The sequence below is a fragment of the Tiliqua scincoides genome, chromosome 4 (genome assembly GCF_035046505.1).
Source record: "Tiliqua scincoides isolate rTilSci1 chromosome 4, rTilSci1.hap2, whole genome shotgun sequence".
Classification (NCBI taxonomy): Eukaryota; Metazoa; Chordata; class Lepidosauria; order Squamata; family Scincidae; genus Tiliqua; species Tiliqua scincoides.
The window spans coordinates 192,965,633-192,984,949 of record NC_089824.1 but is presented as its reverse complement, the minus strand read 5'-3'; the positions used below and the strand labels follow the sequence as shown (position 1 = coordinate 192,984,949).

The window sequence follows — 19,317 nt, the reverse complement described above, 5'->3', positions numbered from 1 at the left end:
GCAGACAAGGGATGAGCTTCTAGGCAGGCCATGAAATCACTTCACCCACCTGCAGTCCTTATCTTATTGGATTCCTCAACCAATGGAATCTCCTTGGGGCTTGGGACATCTGGAATGGGAGATGCCCCTTGTTCTCAGAGTCGTTGATGGAGCTATTTAAGGGGTGTGTTTGAGACAGAGACCTGAGGCTGATCTCCAACAAAAATGGTGAAAAACAGACTAAAAATGCTCTCACTCGCTGCAAGTACGCACTACTCACAGAGAAGGAAAGCAACCAACACTAGTCAGTGCGACTAACATGAGACAGACAAGGAAAGATAGAGGGGAATTTGTGGGGCTTTGGCAAGGCTATGCTGAGGGCCAACGCTACAGTTCCTTTTCTGTGAAGCTTGAATGCATTGCGTTGCTGGGGCTGTGGTGGCATGAAAGGCAAATTAAGCAACTCCCCTGTGGGAGAGCAGGTTTCTGAGACAAAACAAGCCCTTGCATGCAATTCAGTATTAATAAAGAGTAAAGTAGGGCAAGGGAACCACACAGCTTTCCTGGAGGGAAAAGGGGATGCATTGAGAAGGTGACCTACAAAGGTTAGCTGACCAACCTGCACTGGCTTAACAACTTTGATTGCTCTCAAGGAGAGGAGACAAAGAGGCTGGCAATGAAAGAGGGAGTGGGATGCTACTGATCTTTCTGCCAGCTGGCACAATGGTTCTTGGATGGCAGTGGTATATGAATATTCTTAATAATAATAATTATGGGAGTGGTTTTTCACAGCATTAGGAGGTTTCCCAAGTGCACAGCAGCAAGGCAGGCGATCAGGTGAACAATGGGGAACAACCCAAAGTTCTGGAGCTCAAAGCTTTTTATAGAATCTTATAGGATCCTAGGCAGGGTGGACTAACCAAGGAATTAGTGCTAATTGAGAGGGCTATTCAACAAGCCTTCTTGATTGGGTTTCATGGGGGTGGTGATGACTGTTGGAGTCAGTGATCCCTCCTTTGTTTTGCTAACTTGTTTTTCCCGAAGTTGGAAGCTCTTGGGCAGCAGCTAATGGTCACAAGGTATGAAATCTGCTGTTCTAGCAGGATTTGGACCTGGTAAGCTCCATTTCAATTTTAGAGCTGTTTAAAGCTCCATCTCTAATTAAGGAATAAACAAGTCTCTGTTTGAATTTGGAGTCCTTACGGCTCAGATCAATGGGGATGGCAGAGTGATTGTCAGATGCAATCAAAAGTATAGCCTCCCTGGCCCGTGGGATTGAGGCCTCTTGCCATCATTAGCCACATCAAATAGCCACATTACTAATCTGGCCCATGCACTCCAAGCAAGCCTTCAGGACCAAGTAAACTTGTATGAATATGTATCTCTTGCACACTCTGAAATAAAATATTGACCATGTAACACAACCCACTCAGTTAACCACAAACATGGATTATGATGATGATAAATATTTATATACCACTTTTCAACAACTTTTCAACTTTGTGAAAAGTTCAAAGTGGTTTACAGAGAAAACCAAATAAGTAAATGGCAGGGAATAGGTAGGCAAGGAGTTGAAATATAGTCAGTCAGTTTATACAAAACTGAAAAAGGAATTACATGGAATTACATCTCGTATCCATGGACCCCGTATCTGCAACTTCACTTATCTGTGGATTGTGTGCATGGCCATGGTTAAGTGAAACTGCAGATACCAGTTTCCACCCTCTTAAGCTGAACTCCCTTTCCTTCGGAGAGTCTTCTGAGCCCAACAAAGGCTGTGGTTGGCCTCTGTGGAGCTCAGGATGACTCTGAGCATGAGAAATGCGACTTCAGGTTTTGTTTTTTTTTTTTTTAAAAACAGAAGTTGCATTTTTTTGCTCTCAGAGTTATTCTGAGCCCGGAGCTTGCCTGTAAGTGAAATGTGAAAGGGGAACAGGAAAAGTACCACAAGTTGGTTGACGGAAAATGCTGACTCATCTGGATGTAGTAACTAATAATGCCCAGCAGAGAGAGCTGGGAAGTTATTTAAGAGCAAAGTTCACAGAACCCCAGCCTAGTGCAACTGTTGAAGTTTGTAGGCTGACTTGGAGTGGAAAGAGCAAACAAAATTCTCTGATATGTCTGACTAGAGCAGGGGTGTCCAAACTTTTTAGCAGGAGGGCCACATCATCTCTCTGACACTGTGTTGCGGGCTGAATTGATTTACATTTCCAATTTGAATAAATTTACATAAATGAATATATTAGAGATGGAACTTGTATGAATGAATGAAGGTCTTGCAATAGCTCAAGGCCTATAGAAGTCCTTGCACAAGGCTATTGCTAACTGCATTTTCTGAAGTAAGTGGGTGTGCCTTCCACAAACCAGCATCTGGTTCCAATGACGAACCTGGCAAAACACACCCAAGCATCCTTGTGCTTGAACTTAAGCCTAGCTTTTACTATGTTATAGGGCTACCTGACTGGCTAAGAGGAAACTACCTAACCACTCCATCTCACCCCTTTACCTAATCAGATAGGTGGGGCTGCCCAATTGGTTCATTCTTACGTGAAAAAGATCATAAGCTGAAGATGTTTGCGTGTCTTTTTTGGTATTTCACTTTCATCCCTTGAAGTTTATGCTGCCCCATCCCTTCTAGCCTTCAGGTGGCTCCTGAAAACACATTTGTTCAGCAGTGCCTTTGGCTTAAACTGAGGAAAGTCTCTCTATATTTGATTGTTACTATGTCCTCCTAACTAATTTTATTGTGTTGAATTTTTTTGAATTGTTGATGGGTATCATGTGATGCTTAGAGGTTGTTGTGGTGCTTAAGCAGCATACAAATGTAATAAAAAGTATGATAAGAGTAATTGTTGTCAACCTTTCTGATTCTTCCTTCTAGGAATCAAAGGAGTCTCTGAGGAGACCACCACTGGGGTCCATAACCTCTATAAAATGCAGTCCAGTGGGACCCTGAAAGTGCCAGCTATCAATGTCAATGACTCTGTCACCAAGGTAAAGAGACAGAGGAGCACTCTTTTCGGAAAATGTCTTTCCATGACTGATAGCAAATTTGAAAGAATTAAAGCATCCAAATTATTTTAAAACACACAATTGTGAACTATGATAACCCAAAGAACTACAGACTTAATGGATGAGTTTAAGGACCAGTCTTTTAAAAAAGACTTCTTAAAGAGAAGTGCTTAAACAGGGAGGGCAGGGCTTGACAAAGTTCTGAGGTGTGAATTCCAAAGGTATCACCACCACCAAAAAGACTCTGTCCCAAATACCTGCCTACTGGACTTGTACTGAAGGCAGACAAAAGAGCAAGGCTGAGGTGACAACTGCCAGGCATGGGTAGGTTCATGTGGGTGAAGACAGTCATTAATGTAACCTGCACCAGGCTACGTAGGTTAATACCAGCACTTTAAATTTAGTCTGGGAAACTGGTAACCAGCGCAACTGATGCAGAATTAGTGTTGTGTGATTGTGCTCCCTACTGCCTACCAGTATCATTGTGACCAAATTCAGCTCCAGTTCAAGCTTCCAAACTGTCTTTGAAAGACTTCCCACCCACTGTTAAAATCATACAGTCTAGGAACAACTTTTATCATGTGAGAAGCTGGTTGTGAGCAGTGCATCATAAATGAAGTTTGGTGATAGGGTGGTGGGGAAGCAGTGGCAAAGCCTGCAGCTACACTGTTTTGGGAGCAAACAGCAGTTGCTAATGCAGCTGTTTAGAGGAGGAGGCTTTTGGGGAGGGGGAAGATCCTGCCACAACAGAGTTATTGCAACTCCCAAATTGGCCTTTTCAGCCACACTAGACGCTGTTCCAGAACCACCATTCAGAGTGCGATACCATAGTCTTTTGAGACTGAAGGTTGCCAACAGCAGGGTTATAAATAGACATTGCATTTGGAACAAAGCTGCCCTTATGAAGCAGTCTTCTGTGGAAGAAGCAATTTCGTATTACAGGATCATAGAATGGAGGCTATCTAGTCCAGCCTTCTGCTTAGTACAAATAACCACTATGGCATCACTCCAGGTGGCCATGCAGCCTCTGCTTGGAAACCGCCAAAGAGGAGGAATCCACAACTGTTGGAGGCAGACTGTTCTAGTCCCAGACAACTGTTAACAGGATATATCTAGCCTAATCTGTGCCTATGTAGTTTCATTCCATTGGCTTCCCTCAGGAGTCACAGCACCTGCCATCAGGAGAGGACAAGTCCTCCCCTTTTTCTGTGTGGGAGCCCATTCCGTACTTGGCCATTCATTCATTCATTCATTCATTCATTCATTCATTCATTCATTCGTAGGATTTATATCCTGGCTTTCTCCTGGTGTGGGCAACCAAGGTGGCTTGCAAAATTAAAACAATAATAAAACATTAAAAAGAAATTAAAGAAACACAATAAGATACAAGTCCCAAAGATCACATAAAAACAATATAAAATTGTGTTGGTTAAAAAGTGCCAGCTCATCATGTCAGCCTTCAATTGCTGTCCTAAATAAAAAGGTTATAAGAATGTCTGAAATATTACAGATATCCACTGTATTTAGTGCAGGTGCTTTAGCTTCTTTTTCAATATTTTGCTTTCCTCCCTAGAGTAAGTTTGACAACCTCTATGGCTGCCGAGAGTCTCTCATTGATGGCATTAAGCGCGCAACAGATGTCATGATTGCAGGGAAAGTGGCTGTTGTGGCAGGCTACGGTGATGTTGGCAAAGGCTGTGCTCAGGCTCTGAGAAGCTTTGGTGCCAGAGTGATCATCACAGAAATTGACCCCATCAATGCGTTGCAGGCAGCCATGGAAGGTAAGCAGAAGATCATGTTTGCCAAACTGGGTCTTGTTTCTTACTGGTCAGATGATGCCTGACGGGGAGCTCTGCATCTCCCTAGGTTTTGTTTTAGCACCCTGGTTGAAAACAAGCAAGACTGTGCTTGGTGTAAAGCACTGACTCAGACCTATTTGGTATATCAGAAAGGAACAGAATCTGAAACCACGGATGTTGTTGAATATAAGGCAGAACAGATTTGGAAAATCAGTTTTCTGTTTGGAACAACTAGGGCTATCATATGACTAAAAGGCTTTTATTCAGTTTATCTTATGACTTGGTTTAAATCTGTACTTATTTTCATTTGGTAGCAATAATTCTGTAGGGAAATGAATAATAAATTATTCAAGCACATATTGCAGTCACCATCTTAGGAATGCCTCTTCTTCCTCACACAGGAAAGACTGCTTCTTCTAATGATTGCCATTTGTTATTTTTTTTATAAATACTTTCATTTGCTGTAAATTCATTGGGTGTTGAATCAATCAAAATGTTCTTGAGTGGACTGAACATTAAACATTTGATTGTGTATTGAAAATTGCAAACCTAAGAATAAGAACTTGCTGGGGGCTTTTCTTAACCTTCCCAAATTGTCATCTGCATTAATATTCTTTTTTCTTTTAAAAGAGGAAAGAAGGATGCTAATGTTAATTCTGCCTAAAAGCTCTGTTCTTAATCCTTGGTGTGAAGCAGCATGATGTGGCACCTTGGTGGTGACAGAAAGGCCCCCAGCACATGCTGTGAAAATTCTTTTCAGATGTTTCAGGACTTGGCTCTGGCGTTGATCCATCCTCACTAGCTCTGAAGTGGAAGCAGGTCCTAGCAGGTCATTAAAAAAAATAAAAAGGGCGAGAATTGCCTTTCAGCCTATGTGCCTGACAGGGCTATTAAGATAACAGTGTAACTGTGTACACTGTACACCCATCTGAATTGAATGGAAGGATAAAAATTGGGTTGAGTGTTCAAGAGCCAGTAGCAAAGCAGGCATGTCTGTTCTTTCACTATTGGTGGACAGTCACTTTTTCAACAAAATGTTGAAGAAAGGTGTGGGGAGTAGGACCCCTTCACCCTAATACAATCCCCTTAGTGCTGTCTCGGATGAGACAAATTGTACAGCTTTGCCATTCTGAATCCAGAACCTGCACATCCGGGGGGGGGGGGGGCTAACTGGAATGGGTATTGGCAGCTCCAGTATGGCTGACACCTGTCCCTAGTAGAAGATTGGGCTAGGAAGCAAACACTGTCACCTGGCTGATTTGTATTTATGCCTGTTCATTGGTCAAGCCCATTCATCTGACCATCATCAAGAGGAGGTCCAGGGTTGGAGTTGGTGTTCCCTACCTTTGGAGTAACTAATCAGAATGGTAGAATGCTAATCTCTCTCCTCCCTACCCCCTAAAAAGAGCTGGCTAGTTTGAACCAGTGAGTGTTTTGTTCCAGCATGAACTGCATTAATTTGTTTCCTTTTAACACATATCCCTCAAACCAGAGGTAAACAAAACAACTGCAGCTAAGTAAGTATTCTCTAGGCAAGGCTTACGTCTAGGTAGTGGGCTTAAAGGTTTACTATTTCTTTATATGTCCCCAATACTAAGATCTGATTTTGTCTAGACCTGATTTGGTCTAATTCCAAGAGCCCGCGTTTGCCTATTTATCCTTTGCCTTTTGATTTTATTAAAACCAAAACCCCTTTTTATTTTGACTTTTCTTAATAAACTTTTGTCTTTGATAGTTGTTTCTTTCTGACCAAAGCTAGTCCCTTTTGCTCTCTTGACGGGACACTCACAAAGTATGGGTGCATAAGTGTCATCGGCCAGATTAGTTGGCTTCCTGGATCATTTTTCTAGCAACTGGCTTCTGTGCTGATGGAACCCCAGCACCTGGGTTTCTCACCAGATGGGATAGTAGAATGAGGAAGAGGTCCATCTTGTTTGGTCCTTTCCCTTCCTGGTGGCAACTTTTTGTCCCTTGCATATTTACTTGTTGTTTATATTTTATACCAACTTTCCTCCAAAGAGCTCAGGCCAGTGTACATAGTTCCTTCCCTCCTTTTGTCTTCACATCACCCTGTGTGTTAGGTGAGGCTGAGAGAGAGTGATGGCCCAAGATTAGCCAGGAATCTGCTTGGCTGAGCAGGGCTTTGAACCTGGATCTTCCAGGTCTAAGTCCAGTTCCAGAACTTAGAAAGTACCAAGCTGTGCCTGGGAAGGTCAGGTGCACAAGGGACATGCCTTGCTTTCCCCCTCTCTTTCACTGCATGCCTCACCCTGCCCTGTTTTGCAGAACACAGCAAAAACTAAGGCAGAAGGTAACTGCTCCAAACTCACTGGGCCATTACATGCATTACACAGGGCGAGCCTATCACAGTTGGCTGCTTTTGATTCCCTGTATGGACATGGATATTTGCTACTTTGATACTTTTTACCTTTTCTTTTTCTGCAGCTACAATATAAGTTGTGCATGTAATATGTAGTGAGATCCTTGGAGAGTTATAGCTTGCACTTTCTCTTTACCTTCAGGTTATGAAGTTGTAACCATGGAAGAGGCCTGCAAAGAAGGCAACATATTTGTTACCACCACTGGATGTGCAGACATTATACAGGGGAGGTACTGTACACTTTTAAGCTAAGGGCTGCCATCCTTGCGCTTAGTGTGAAAAAGATAATGCAGTGGCATTTTGAAAGAGTTGGTTCAGTTCAGTTCAGTAAGACCTTTATTGGCATAAAATACAGAGAAAGAACAAAACAAAACAAAAATATACAAAGACAACACAACATAGACATTGGTCTTTTCCTCACACGGAAAGGAGAGACTGAAGCATGATTTAGCAATCCCCATGTTTTCCAACTTGGACCAAAGAAGCTCCCTATCCACAGAATCGAAGGCACCTTTCAGATCAAGGAAGGCTACATAAAGGCAAGCCTTACATATCCTAACTTGCTTATGGGCCAAATGGGATAGGATCAGGCAATTGTCCAAAGTTGATTTGCCCTGACAGAAGCCAGATTGCTCGGGGCCTAAGATGCCTTGCGAAGTAACCCAGAGAGTAAGTTTATTGCTTAGATATTTAGCATAGATCTTGCCTATTACAGAAAGCAAACTAACAGGCCGAAAATTTCCTGGTGTGGTAGGGTCACCCTTTTTATGGATAGGAATAACTGTCGCTGTAAGCCAAACATTGGGCAATAGGCCAGAACTGTCGATCACTGTAAAGACATGGGCAAGTAACTGGGCCCACTATTCTGGATCGCCTTTTAAAAGTTCAGGTGGTATTTCATCTGGACCTGCAGCCTTCCCTGGCTTCAATTGCATAATTAGCTCTTTAATTTCCTCAGGGGTCACAGGAGGCCAGATAGGCAGATCCATAGAGGTGAAGTCAGGGTAGGTGTCTGGGGATTTGCTCTTATAAATGTCTGCGAAGTGTTGAACCCATGTAGATGATGGAATAATAGCAGGGTCGTATGTTGGTTCATTGATGCAGCTTCTCTGATGATCTACACGTTATGATCTCTGTGTCATGTTCTGCCAGTGCACATGGATTACAAGTTTACATGCAAGTCAGCCTTCTAGAACAAGTTGAGATATTCCATTGTGTTTGAGAAGTGATCCATTTGTATTTTCTTGCCCCCTTCCCTGTCTAGTATGACAGTTCACAGAAATTATCCCATCATGGGGCATTAAATGTATCTTGCACTTTCTTGCTTCCTGAATCCCTCAAACTTACAATGTAAATAACAATGTCCAGCGGCTATGATGGGGCAAATATATCTTCAACTGGTCTTAAGACTGAAAGGTATGGATCCTGTGCCTCAGCCTGAAGGGCATGCTGCCTTGGGCAGTGAAACAGCAACTTGTACCGAAGATTTCATCTCATCCTATTGGTTAGCACTTGATGAGCCTGAGACATAATCTAGCCCAAAGTGTGCTGCTTTTGTCCCTGCCGCTTGAGCATAAATATTCTTGTAGCTGTATTTGAATCCAGGGTTGGCCCATCCATGATGCCAACTGAGCCTGTTGAGTCAGGCAACAGATTGGCGGGGGGCACCCATGTGCTTCTGTTATGGGCTGCTTCTCCCACTTCCTGGGCTGTGAAAGGGATGGTACAATAAAGGAACTGTGGAAGAGAAGTGGCCATCAGCATCTCCTTGGGCACCAGGAGGGTTTGGGCTGGTCCTGTCTGAATCATAATAGAAACCAGTTTTTTATGGTTTCATCCCATGGATGAGAGAGGAATCAGCAGCATATTTTTGTGGGTTTTTTAAAGTCAGTAGCAAAGTTGGCAGCCAGTATTTTGGTGGTGAATTTAGCTTCATCTTCCCAGTTCCATTTAATTTGTAAATCCCGTCATTCTTGCATTTTAAAAAACCTATTTAAAAAAACTGATTATAACAAGCTGCTAAGTTGTTTGCTAGTTTATTGCTTACTGGGTTAGTTTCAGGTATTGGGATAAATTTCTCGCCCCTTCATGGCCTGTGGGATGCACAGAAGTCTATGTAACTATCCCTGAGAAGAGCCTTGTGTTTCATTCCAGACATTGTGAGCAGATGAAAGACGATGCCATCGTATGCAATATTGGGCACTTTGATGTGGAAATTGACGTGAAGTGGCTGAATGAGAATGCAGTGGAGACTGTGAATATTAAACCCCAGGTGAGTAAACCTGAACTGGGGATCTCCTGTTTTTATCCTGAAGGAATATTTTTTTCTTCCAGAGGGCCGGGTCATTAGAGGAAAAGTGACTACCACCACTAAGGCTAGTGGAGGGAATGAAGGGCCCAATCCAGACCCATGTGCGCCAGCTTACTGTCTGCATACACTGTCACAAGCATGCCATAAGGCACGTTTGTGAGCCCTTACCGCAGGCCCAGCACCAGAGCTAGCCCAGTGTGAGCCCACACTGGGCTAGTTCCGGTGCTGGGCCTGCTATCTGCTGCCTGGCAGTTGCCTAGACTGCCGCAAATCCTACTTAGAGGTAAGTGGGCGGAGGCGGGGGAGGTAAGTGGAGGGTGGGAAGAAGGCATGGCGGGGGAGGAAGTGGGGAGGTAGGGGGTGGGACCAGCGGAGCTCAGCTCCAGCAGATCCTGAGCCCCATGTCAGGCCGCATGGCCTGACGCAGGACTCTCGGATTCTACGCCAACTTGAGAGCCACCTCAGAATCAAGTAGCCCCATTGCGTGGCTCTTTCCCTTACCCAGGGGAAGGGGACAAAAGTCACACCCGTAAGCTTTTCAACCTAGGCAGGATTTGTGGCCACACACTCAGTCCAATCTATGAAGCCAATCAGCTTGTGGCTTTTTTTGGCAAAAGGCATGCTAGTCCTTCCTCCAGCACTTGCCAATCATCCTTTGACAGATTTCTTGTGTAAACAGACTCCAGCAGCACTTGCCCACTGAGAGAGCAGGGATTTTTGCCCTTCTAAGGGCCATAAACGTCCCGGCCCTGCCTTACATATGACAGGAGGATCTGTCTGCTCTTTGCTTATCATGTGTGTTTACTGTGCCAGAGTGCACAGACTCACTTGGTCATGCACAAGCAAGCCCGTCTCTACTCCTTGGGGCTTTTGAGCAAGCAAGCATAGGATTGTGCCCCAAAGGAGGCATGTGGGGACAGTCACCCAAACAGCTGCCCTGCACTCAGAAAAGCAGATAAAGATTTAAATTTCAAACACAATTATGTATTCTCACTCTTTTCTGTGAGTCAGCCCTGTTAAACACAGTGACATTTCTGAGTAGTATGTATGAGATTGTGTTGGAAGGCCCTTTTTCCTGCCTGGGGAGAAAAAGGTGCTGTCCTTAGCTCTTGCTATGTGAATCAGGTTTGAGTCTTGTGGGAGAGGTGATCTTCATCTGTTCTTTCAGAACCAACTAAATGAGAGGAGGTCTGGATCAGAACAGTACCCTTGTTTTGATCTTACTGATCAAATGTTGGACATTGATGCTGCCCTTTCCCTTACAAAAGTCTTTCTTTTTGTTCTATTGGAAACCAGAATATAAAGCTGGATGGAGAAAGAGGCCAGTTTTATCTCCAGATGGGGCCATTCTGATTTGTGTAACTGGATGAAAGCTCAGGTGTGTTAGGTGATACTTGAGGCTGCTAGAAACATAAACCATAAAACCTTCTTGTACTGCTTTATGCACAGAAAGCTAAATCTGTGAATGTCACACAGAGGTTCCTGCACCAGTGTAGCTCAACTTGGTAATTTAAACACCTTTGGTTAAATCGTTTCAACCCGTTCATGCTTAGACACAGATGAATCAAGATCAGTGGATCCTGTTGAAGATGTGTGCCTGGCTTGTGTCAATGTGTATATGAGACTAACCTGACAAACCACCACAGCTGTGCTGTCTCATATCTTTCTGGCACAGTTATGCAGTTTGCAGTTATGGTTAGAATGTTCTGTAATGGCACAGGCCTCTAGTTTTTATGTATCAAAGCTCACATTGCCACCTTCCCTTTCCTGATGTTTTCAGCTACTGGCTTCCATTTGCTCATAGGTGGTTGGAGATCGGGAACATTTCAGAAGCACTACATAGTTCATGAAAGGAATATGCGGAACTCCCCCTCCCCAAGTGCTAACAAGTTTTAAAACATTCCAGGTGTTGATGGATTTATCCTGTAGAAGCACATCAAAAGGTTCTGCAGTCAAATATAAAAATAGCCCTCTCTTGAGGTCCCAGTATCCCATGTAAGAAGAGAGACCTGCAGTAGTAAGAAGAGTGATTGGATTGGGATGTAATATGCACCTGATTAGAACCAGCAAATTTCTTTTTAAAAAGATCTATTGAATAGACTCTGTTCTGTTGGGACCAGGTCTTTGAGCTGTTTTATAGGATGCATCCTCATCAAAATGCCTTGTCAAACTGCTTTCTGCCCCCTACTGCTTTGGTTTTATTTTGAAGCTTAGATTGCTGACTTTTGAGAACATTAACTTCAGTTGTCTATTGTGGATTCAAGTTTATCCAAAGGACATGCATGTGTTAGAGAAGAGCCAGCCAACATGCAGGTTTATTGGTTCTACTCTTTGCTGTATTAGTAGCTACAATGAAAAAGTCAGTCTCTTCCTGCCCTTAAAAGCAGGAAGTTTATGTAAGGCACAAATGATGTGGTTTCATTGTGACTTACAAGAATGTGAAAGTACAGACACGTAGCTCTTCTAATATATTTGGACAATGAAACTTTTTGTTCCTTTACAAGTATAGGTTTCTATATCTTAAGTTTCTTATATATTTCTCTATGTAAGAAATATAGGGTTTTTATCCTCTTCTGCAGGTTAAATGGGCATTATAGGATTTGGGGGGGGAAAACTGACCTTTTCATAAAATGCTCTTTACTCAGGATAGCATCCATCTTGAAATCCAGAGCTGTATATTGTCATAGGGGTTGCAGAGTTTGTTTTCTTTCCATTTTTTAAAACCTTAAGCATATGCCAATCTCAGTACTCCAGATGAGAAATTTTCTCAATCCAGTTTGGATTTCTTAGTCTGCCTATGGGGCTGGATTATGGAGTTTCAACCTAAGTTCAAAGGCAGCTTGTAAAGTATCGCCCAGTAGTTTTTAGGCTGCTGAATTGGCTCAGAAGCTTCTGGGGAGTTAGAAACACAGGAAAATAGGCCAAAAATGGGGGATGGGAAGGGGCATTCATCGCATAAGTGGTTAGATCTGCCTCTTCAAATGAGCAGCTTTCAGACGGTTAAGGTCATTTGCTTCATCTGTTCATCTACTCCAGGTTAGGAGTTTCAGCTATCTGTCCTTGGTATGAGAGTCCCTACTGTTGTTGTATCTTGAAGACGAGGGAATCGGATATTTGCAGCCTAGCCTTTATGACTTTTCTGTCAGACTTCTGCCTGTTAACTGCTGTGTTCATGCTGCTACCAAAGCAGAATCTTTCCTGTACTCCTTATTATCTCTTAGTCATCTGTCTGGTGGTATTGCAGGTATTTTCTCATAACATTATTTATCCACTGTTTACGCACCCCCAGAAGCCAAAAAAACTCAAGTCCCCAGCACAGCTATTTTTAAAATATTAAAGACAGATGCAAGTTATTGGGCTTGAATAAAAATCTCTTGGTAGAATCAGTCCAGAGTCCCATCTGGTCCAGCTCCTTGCCTCCAGCAGTGACCAGATAATGTTTCTTTAATACACTGTGTACTGATCTAAGATAAGGTGAGACGAACATCTGAAAAGTCCTTAGAGTGCATCTGAAAAGTCCTAAAAACACCCTGCCACCCTGAAAAGAAACCATACAACTGCCTTAAGAATAGGGGACACAGCCATATCTATGTGATAATTGGTTTACTTGCAGCCAGTACACTGCGTTATATGGCCAATTTGGTGAAGATGATTGCTCATCCCCAGATATAAATGGGTGTTTCTATTGTTTTCAACCCTACCAAGGGTGTAGCAGTTAGCTCTGGAAGCCAGTGGTCCAGTTAGTATGGACTCCTTGATTGAATTTAGTCATGGAGATGGTAAAGGCAGCTAAGGTTGGGACTCTTCTTTTGTGTCCCTAACAACTTTGCTTGTTCCAAGTCAGGCAGCTCCCAGACTGAGGCTTCTGTTCATCCATTTAGATGTGCTGTATAAGCCGAGTGTGGCCACTCATGGAATTTTTCAAGAAATGCAAGCCAGGTAAGGCTTCACCCGCTAGAGCAGTGAAGTGCTTGTGTGTGCTCTTGCTCTGATAAATTAAAAGTGTGACCTCCATGGAGCCATGTGAGATCTGAAGCCTCTTGCCATCAGTCCAGTTTCAAAGTCACATCACTGGCCTGGGTCATGCTCTTCTAGCAGAAGAACCCAGAACCACATACTCATGTATACAAACATATTATGCATATTCTAAACAAACAGGTTGTCATGTAACACTTGTCATTTAGAAATAGCTGTACTATGTTTCATTGGGTCTGTGTTTACTTCCGTTCAGGTGGACCGTTACACACTGAAAAATGGCCGCCACATCATACTTCTGGCTGAAGGCAGGCTGGTGAACTTGGGATGCGCTATGGGTCATCCAAGCTTTGTCATGAGCAATTCTTTTACCAACCAGGTCCTGGCACAGATAGAGCTCTGGACAAATCCAGGCAAATATGCTGTAGGAGTCCATATTCTGCCAAAGAAGGTGAGTGGATAGTGTTATCCTAGAGCAGGGGTGTCCAAAGTTTTTGGCAGGAGGGCCACATCAGCTCTCTGACACTGTGTTGGGGGCCAGGGGGAAAAAAGAATTAATTTACATTTAAAATCTGAATAAATTTACATAAGTTTACATAAATGAATATAATAAAGATGAACTTATATGAATGAATGAAAGTCTTGCAATAGCTCAATGCCTATAAAAGGCCTTGCACAAAGCAAGGCTGGCCTTTCCTTTGCTGCCGCATCACAGCTGTGAAAAAGCAAGCAGTGGAGGGAGCTCTCATCCCACAGCTCACATGAGAGGTCAAACAGTCGCCCTCATGCTGAGAGAAGTTGCGTTGGGCCAGTGTGGGCTTCAACAAATATCTCTGAGGGCCGCATTGAGAGGCCTCGAGGGCCGCAAGTGGCCCCCAGGCCGGGGTTTGGGCACCCCTGTCCTAGAGGAACCAGTAGTAGAGCACGTGCATTGCAGGCTAGCTAACATTTGAGTCTCCTTAATCCTAAGCAATGCCTTCTACACGTTAACAGTTTGTTTATTTAAGGCCTCCCAAAGTGGTTCGCATACAACTGAAAATTAAAAATAGAATGTTCTGGCTTAATCCTTTAGAAGGTGTCGGGGCCCTGTATAAAGGACCCCCATGAAAATGGCCAGCAGTGAAACCCTGCAGCACTTACATGGGCCTGACCCTCCTTGATTGGGCTGCAGGGGTAAGAGTGGCCCCTGGCAAGGTAGATCCCCTTGGCTACCACACTTTAGGTGTTACTCATAATAAGCTATGTAAGTTTTCATTTTGTGCTTACAACCGCCATGTGTTTCTGAGGACCTTATTTGCTTCCAAGAGTCTTGTGCTCCTGAGGAATTCATGTGCAGGAGTATGTAGTGCAGTGAGAGATGGGACAGACTGGAGCCCCATCACTCCTTTCTTCACCTGTACTTCTGCAGCTGTAACTTGTCCCTGTGCATTGATGTAATGTGAAGAGGGATTAGACTGCTGCTTGAACATCTGAAGAAAACCAGGCACCATCTGTTTCTGATTTATTCAGGTGTCCTCCTTGTCTCTAAGATCTCTATACCCAAATTACTTTTGTAATTTATTTCCCTTGGAGTTTCTCCTTAATTATGGAAATTATCCATGAGTTCTTTGTTCTGCAAGAGAGGATGGGAGAGCTGCAATAAATTCTTCATTTAAAGAAAAAAGTAATCTGGCTTCAATTTTCTGAAACTAGTCCAGGAGGTCAACAAGGTTGTTTGATGCTTAGCTGAGCGTCACCATCACTGAAATTTGGCCAGACCCAGAAGTGATAATTGGAAAAGGTTTTTTTTGTAAATAAAGTAAACCTGTGCTGAACTGGTTAACTTGTGTTTGCTGTGCAACTTAAACTAAAAATGAGTCCCCAACTGCTTTGGAGGATGGAATGATTTGAAAATAAAGTTTTATTGAGACTTCTGATAACACAAGCTCACGTGCAAGTATATATGTGTGCATATGCACCAGAAACCAATAGATAATAGCGAATATAAGAGTAGTTATGATTCTGCATCAAATTCAGGAAAAGTACGTGGCGCCTTTAAAGATTAATAAACTGTGGCATAAGCTTTCAAGGTCAAGCCCACCAAAAACTGTATATATTTAGAAGATTTCTGTACTGCCTTTCAATTAAATTTATAAACTGCCTTTTGATTAGAAGCTTGACTTTTGAGGCGTTTTACAAGGTTAAAAATACAAAATAAACATACATTAAAATCAGTGGCCAAAAACAGCTGATTAAAATATGGTGGGCCCTCTTTATCCATGTATTCGAGATCTGCAGATTTCACTATCTAATCCACTAGAGGTGACCAGAGCTATGTTCTGGTTGTCTCTGGAGGGTGTTCTGAGGCCCATGGAGGTGGCGTGTGGCCTCCCCAGCCATCCAAAGGCCTTTTTAGGCCTTTAAATGTCGATTCTGGTTTTCCCCAAAAACTGGAAGTGACATTCTAAGGCCTCCTGAAGGCCTCAGAACACCCTGTGGAGGCCACCAGAGCGCAGCTCTTATCACCACTGGAGGTTTAGAGGGCTCTGAGATATGCAGATTTCATCATATGAAGGTTTCATTATCCACGGAGATTCCTAGAATGGAACCCTTGCAGATAATGTGAGCCCACCTGTATAAAATTATCAGGCAAATAGCAGGTAAAAGTCCAGCAGGTCCCCACAGTGTCCTCAGCTGTCTTAAACTCTCCACCACCAGGAGCCGTTTGAAATAAAAACAGTTTTCAAACCCTGTTGGAAAGTGTCCAGGGAGGAGACTGATCGAAATTCACTTGGGAGGGAGGGAGTTGCACACAAAGTCCACCATTGATGGTTTATATCACAGTGGTCATATGGCTAGGCTGGCCCTGGCATGCTATGTTTAATGTATGGGTTTTAGCCTTTGTGTGATTACTCTGTCTGTGAGCTGCTTTGGGTTTCTCACTTATGGGACAAACATCTTAATACTAATCATGCTTTAGGCCTTCTAGAGCTCCTTGTGGCTGATGTAGAACAGTCAGAATCTGCAAGACAAGATTTAGTTTATTACATTAACCCTGTTTTGCACGTATGTTGTCAGGAGTGAGGAAAGAGAAAGGAAAGATCAGCACAGTGACAATTCTCAGTTTATAGTGTCAGAATTTACACTTGAATATGTAATGGAGGTGGATAAGAATGTATGTGCTTTTTTCTTTCATAATTGGATGTTATTTTGCATCAATAACTCTGTGTCTCTCCCTCATCTATGAGTATGTAGTAAAATGTCTTCCTGACCCTACCTACCTACCTTTCAGACATGACAGATATAATCCCTGTGACTTCTCTTTTCTTTCAGCTGGATGAAGCTGTAGCAGCTGCTCACCTGGATAAACTCGGTGTGAAGCTGACGAAGCTGACTGATAAACAGGCCAAGTACCTAGGAATACCAAAAGACGGTCCCTACAAACCAGATCATTACAGATACTGAGCAACCGACGAGGCCCAAAGATATTAAGACGCAGGGACAGAAATCTGCCAAAGTACTTGCTTCAGAGAACAGCTTTACATTACATAGTGGTTTTCCCTGCCACACCTGTCTCAACCGCATTTTCCCAAACCCCCCCCCCCCCATTTGCAGCCTGAGCACACTTCTTTTGAAGACACTCTTCTTGACCCTTTTTCATGCAACCATTAAACCTGTGCCTTAGCAGAGTGGCTGCTGTGTCAGGAGGGTCAGAAAGGAGCTTGCAAGTTCAGCTGTCTGAATCTGCTTTCTTGCAGGCTTAGTCTCATGTAAATATTTCCTTGTGTGTGCTTCATCATGCCTGTTCAACTGACCTGGGTGTGTGTGTGTGTGACCTGAAATAGTAGGTTTCACTTGAGGTCAGTGTTGGCTCCCTGATTGCAGGTATTGGATCTGAGGATCGCTGTTAGTGTAATACAGTCCACATTGCATATCGTCTCTAATAAAAACATCCTTAGATGTGTCTGGAAGCAGTTTCCTCCTGTTGAACAGGACTGGTTCTGGAAGATCAGAGCCAAGACTGGAAGAGCATCAAGTTTTCTGAAGATGCCAGCAGTGAATGTCTGCATGAGCCTAGTTTTGTACCTTGTGCCTGTCATAGTGTCTTAAAATGAATTTTATTAAAATGTTTAACTATAGCCTTGTTTTCATTATGGCATATGTATTGGGAAGAAGGATGGCATAATTTCATCTTCTCCAACATGCAACTGCTCAAGAGCATCCTAGCCAAGTGCATGTATGTCCTGACTGATTCTCAGTGACATTCAGTCAATATCTAGGTCTTTGAAAACAAGGTTTTTGATTGCCATATCCTCTGGAATTTGTTGCAGAGGATATGGCAAGCAGTGTGGAAGGAAACAATTGGCTATCATAATAATGACTTGGAGCCGGCATTGACTAACTCAGGAGTGCTCAAACCCTGGCCCGGGGGCCACTTACGGCCCTCAGAGGCTCCCAATCAGGTCCTTGGGGAGCCCCCAGTCTCCAATGAGCCTCTGGCCCTCCGGAGACTTGCTGGAGTCCATGCTGGCCTGACGCAACTGCTCTCAGCATGAAGACAACTGTTCGACCTCTCATCTGCGCTGTAGGATGAGGGCTCCCTCCACTACATGCTGTTTCATGTCTGTGATGTAGTAGTGGTAGCGAAGGAAAGGCTGGCCTTGCTTTGTGCAAGGCCTTTTATAGGCCTTGAGCTATTCCAAGACTGTCATTCATTCATATAAGTTCCATCTCTAATATATTCATTCATGTAAATTTATTCAAATTTTAATTTTAAATTAATTCTTTCTTTCCTGGCCCCTGACACAGTGTCAGAGAGATGATGTGGCCCTCCTGCCAAAATGTTTGGACACCCCTGGACTAACTTACAGCACAATCCTATCTTGCGCTGGAACAGGCAGGCCAGGAGGCCTGCGCCGTATGGAGCGCAAGATTGAGGCCAGAAGTGGCTCAGCTGGAGGCAAAGGGAAACTCAGGAGGTGCTGCAAGTCCAAGGAGAACGGAGTGGCTTCAAGCAGCTCCACGCTGCTCAGGGAATGGGGTTGGGATCGAATATAACAGCTGGGTTCCAGCCCCACCACTTACTCCCTGGCCGCCCTCCCCCTGCCCTCGAATGCTTCCTCCCTGCCTCGTTCCTGCTGTCCCCAGACCCCTGCATTGGCCAAACTTGGCCAACGCAACCCTCCCTCTCCAAGTCGGCATGGAGACTGGATACAGCCTCCGCGGGCTGGTGCGCATTCCGGCACCAGCCCAGCCAACTCCTAAGGAGGTGTAAACATCCTAAGCAAGGTTAGGAATGCGCCCTTAGTCTTGCACATTCTGCTCTTTTGAAAGGAAGACTGAATGCTTACCCTCCAAAAATATGTCTGAATACTCATTAATCCCTACAATTTAGGGCCCAATCCTTTCCAACTTTCCAGCAGTAATGCAGCTGTGCCAATGGGCATATGCTGCATCCTGCAAAGGGGGGTGGGGAGTCATGGAGGCCTCATCAAGTTAAGGAAATGTTTGTTCTCTTACCCTGCTTGGCACTGGATTGGCACTGGAAAGTTGAATAGGATTGGGCTCTTGGTCTCCCGCAGACCAAGAAGATTTGGAGGTTCTGGTGCTCCAGATTTCAGTCTAGTAAACTATTTTGTCCTCAAACGTATGAGGTTACGCGGCACCTTGGAAGGACTTGGGGAGCATTCAAACATGCAGCAACATTGAAAATTTCATGTTTAGTTTTATTTTGGTTCTCCTGTAATCAATTTGTGGAAAAATCTACTGATAAAGTCACTCACGTGTGTGCCTACTTGAATTCAACATTGGGAATGGTCTTCAGCATTCCCAAGGCAACAGATTGTCCAGTTTGATGGATACATTCCAATCTATTCAGGGAA

General features: G+C 43.7%; 1 protein-coding gene across 1 annotated transcript in view; it reads left to right on the top strand.

Annotated features, from left to right (window-relative positions):
- The window catches only part of AHCY (adenosylhomocysteinase), a 30,728-nt gene extending 13,154 nt beyond the window's left edge, over nt 1–17,574 (top strand). The window contains exons 5-10 of the mRNA XM_066623511.1: nt 2,861–2,973; nt 4,565–4,772; nt 7,313–7,400; nt 9,325–9,442; nt 13,713–13,907; nt 16,769–17,574. Of these exons, the coding sequence (XP_066479608.1) occupies nt 2,861–2,973; nt 4,565–4,772; nt 7,313–7,400; nt 9,325–9,442; nt 13,713–13,907; nt 16,769–16,900 (854 nt within the window). The 3' untranslated portion in view covers nt 16,901–17,574. The remainder of the gene's footprint in view (nt 1–2,860; nt 2,974–4,564; nt 4,773–7,312; nt 7,401–9,324; nt 9,443–13,712; nt 13,908–16,768) is intronic.
- The last annotated feature ends 1,743 nt before the right edge of the window (nt 17,575–19,317 follow it).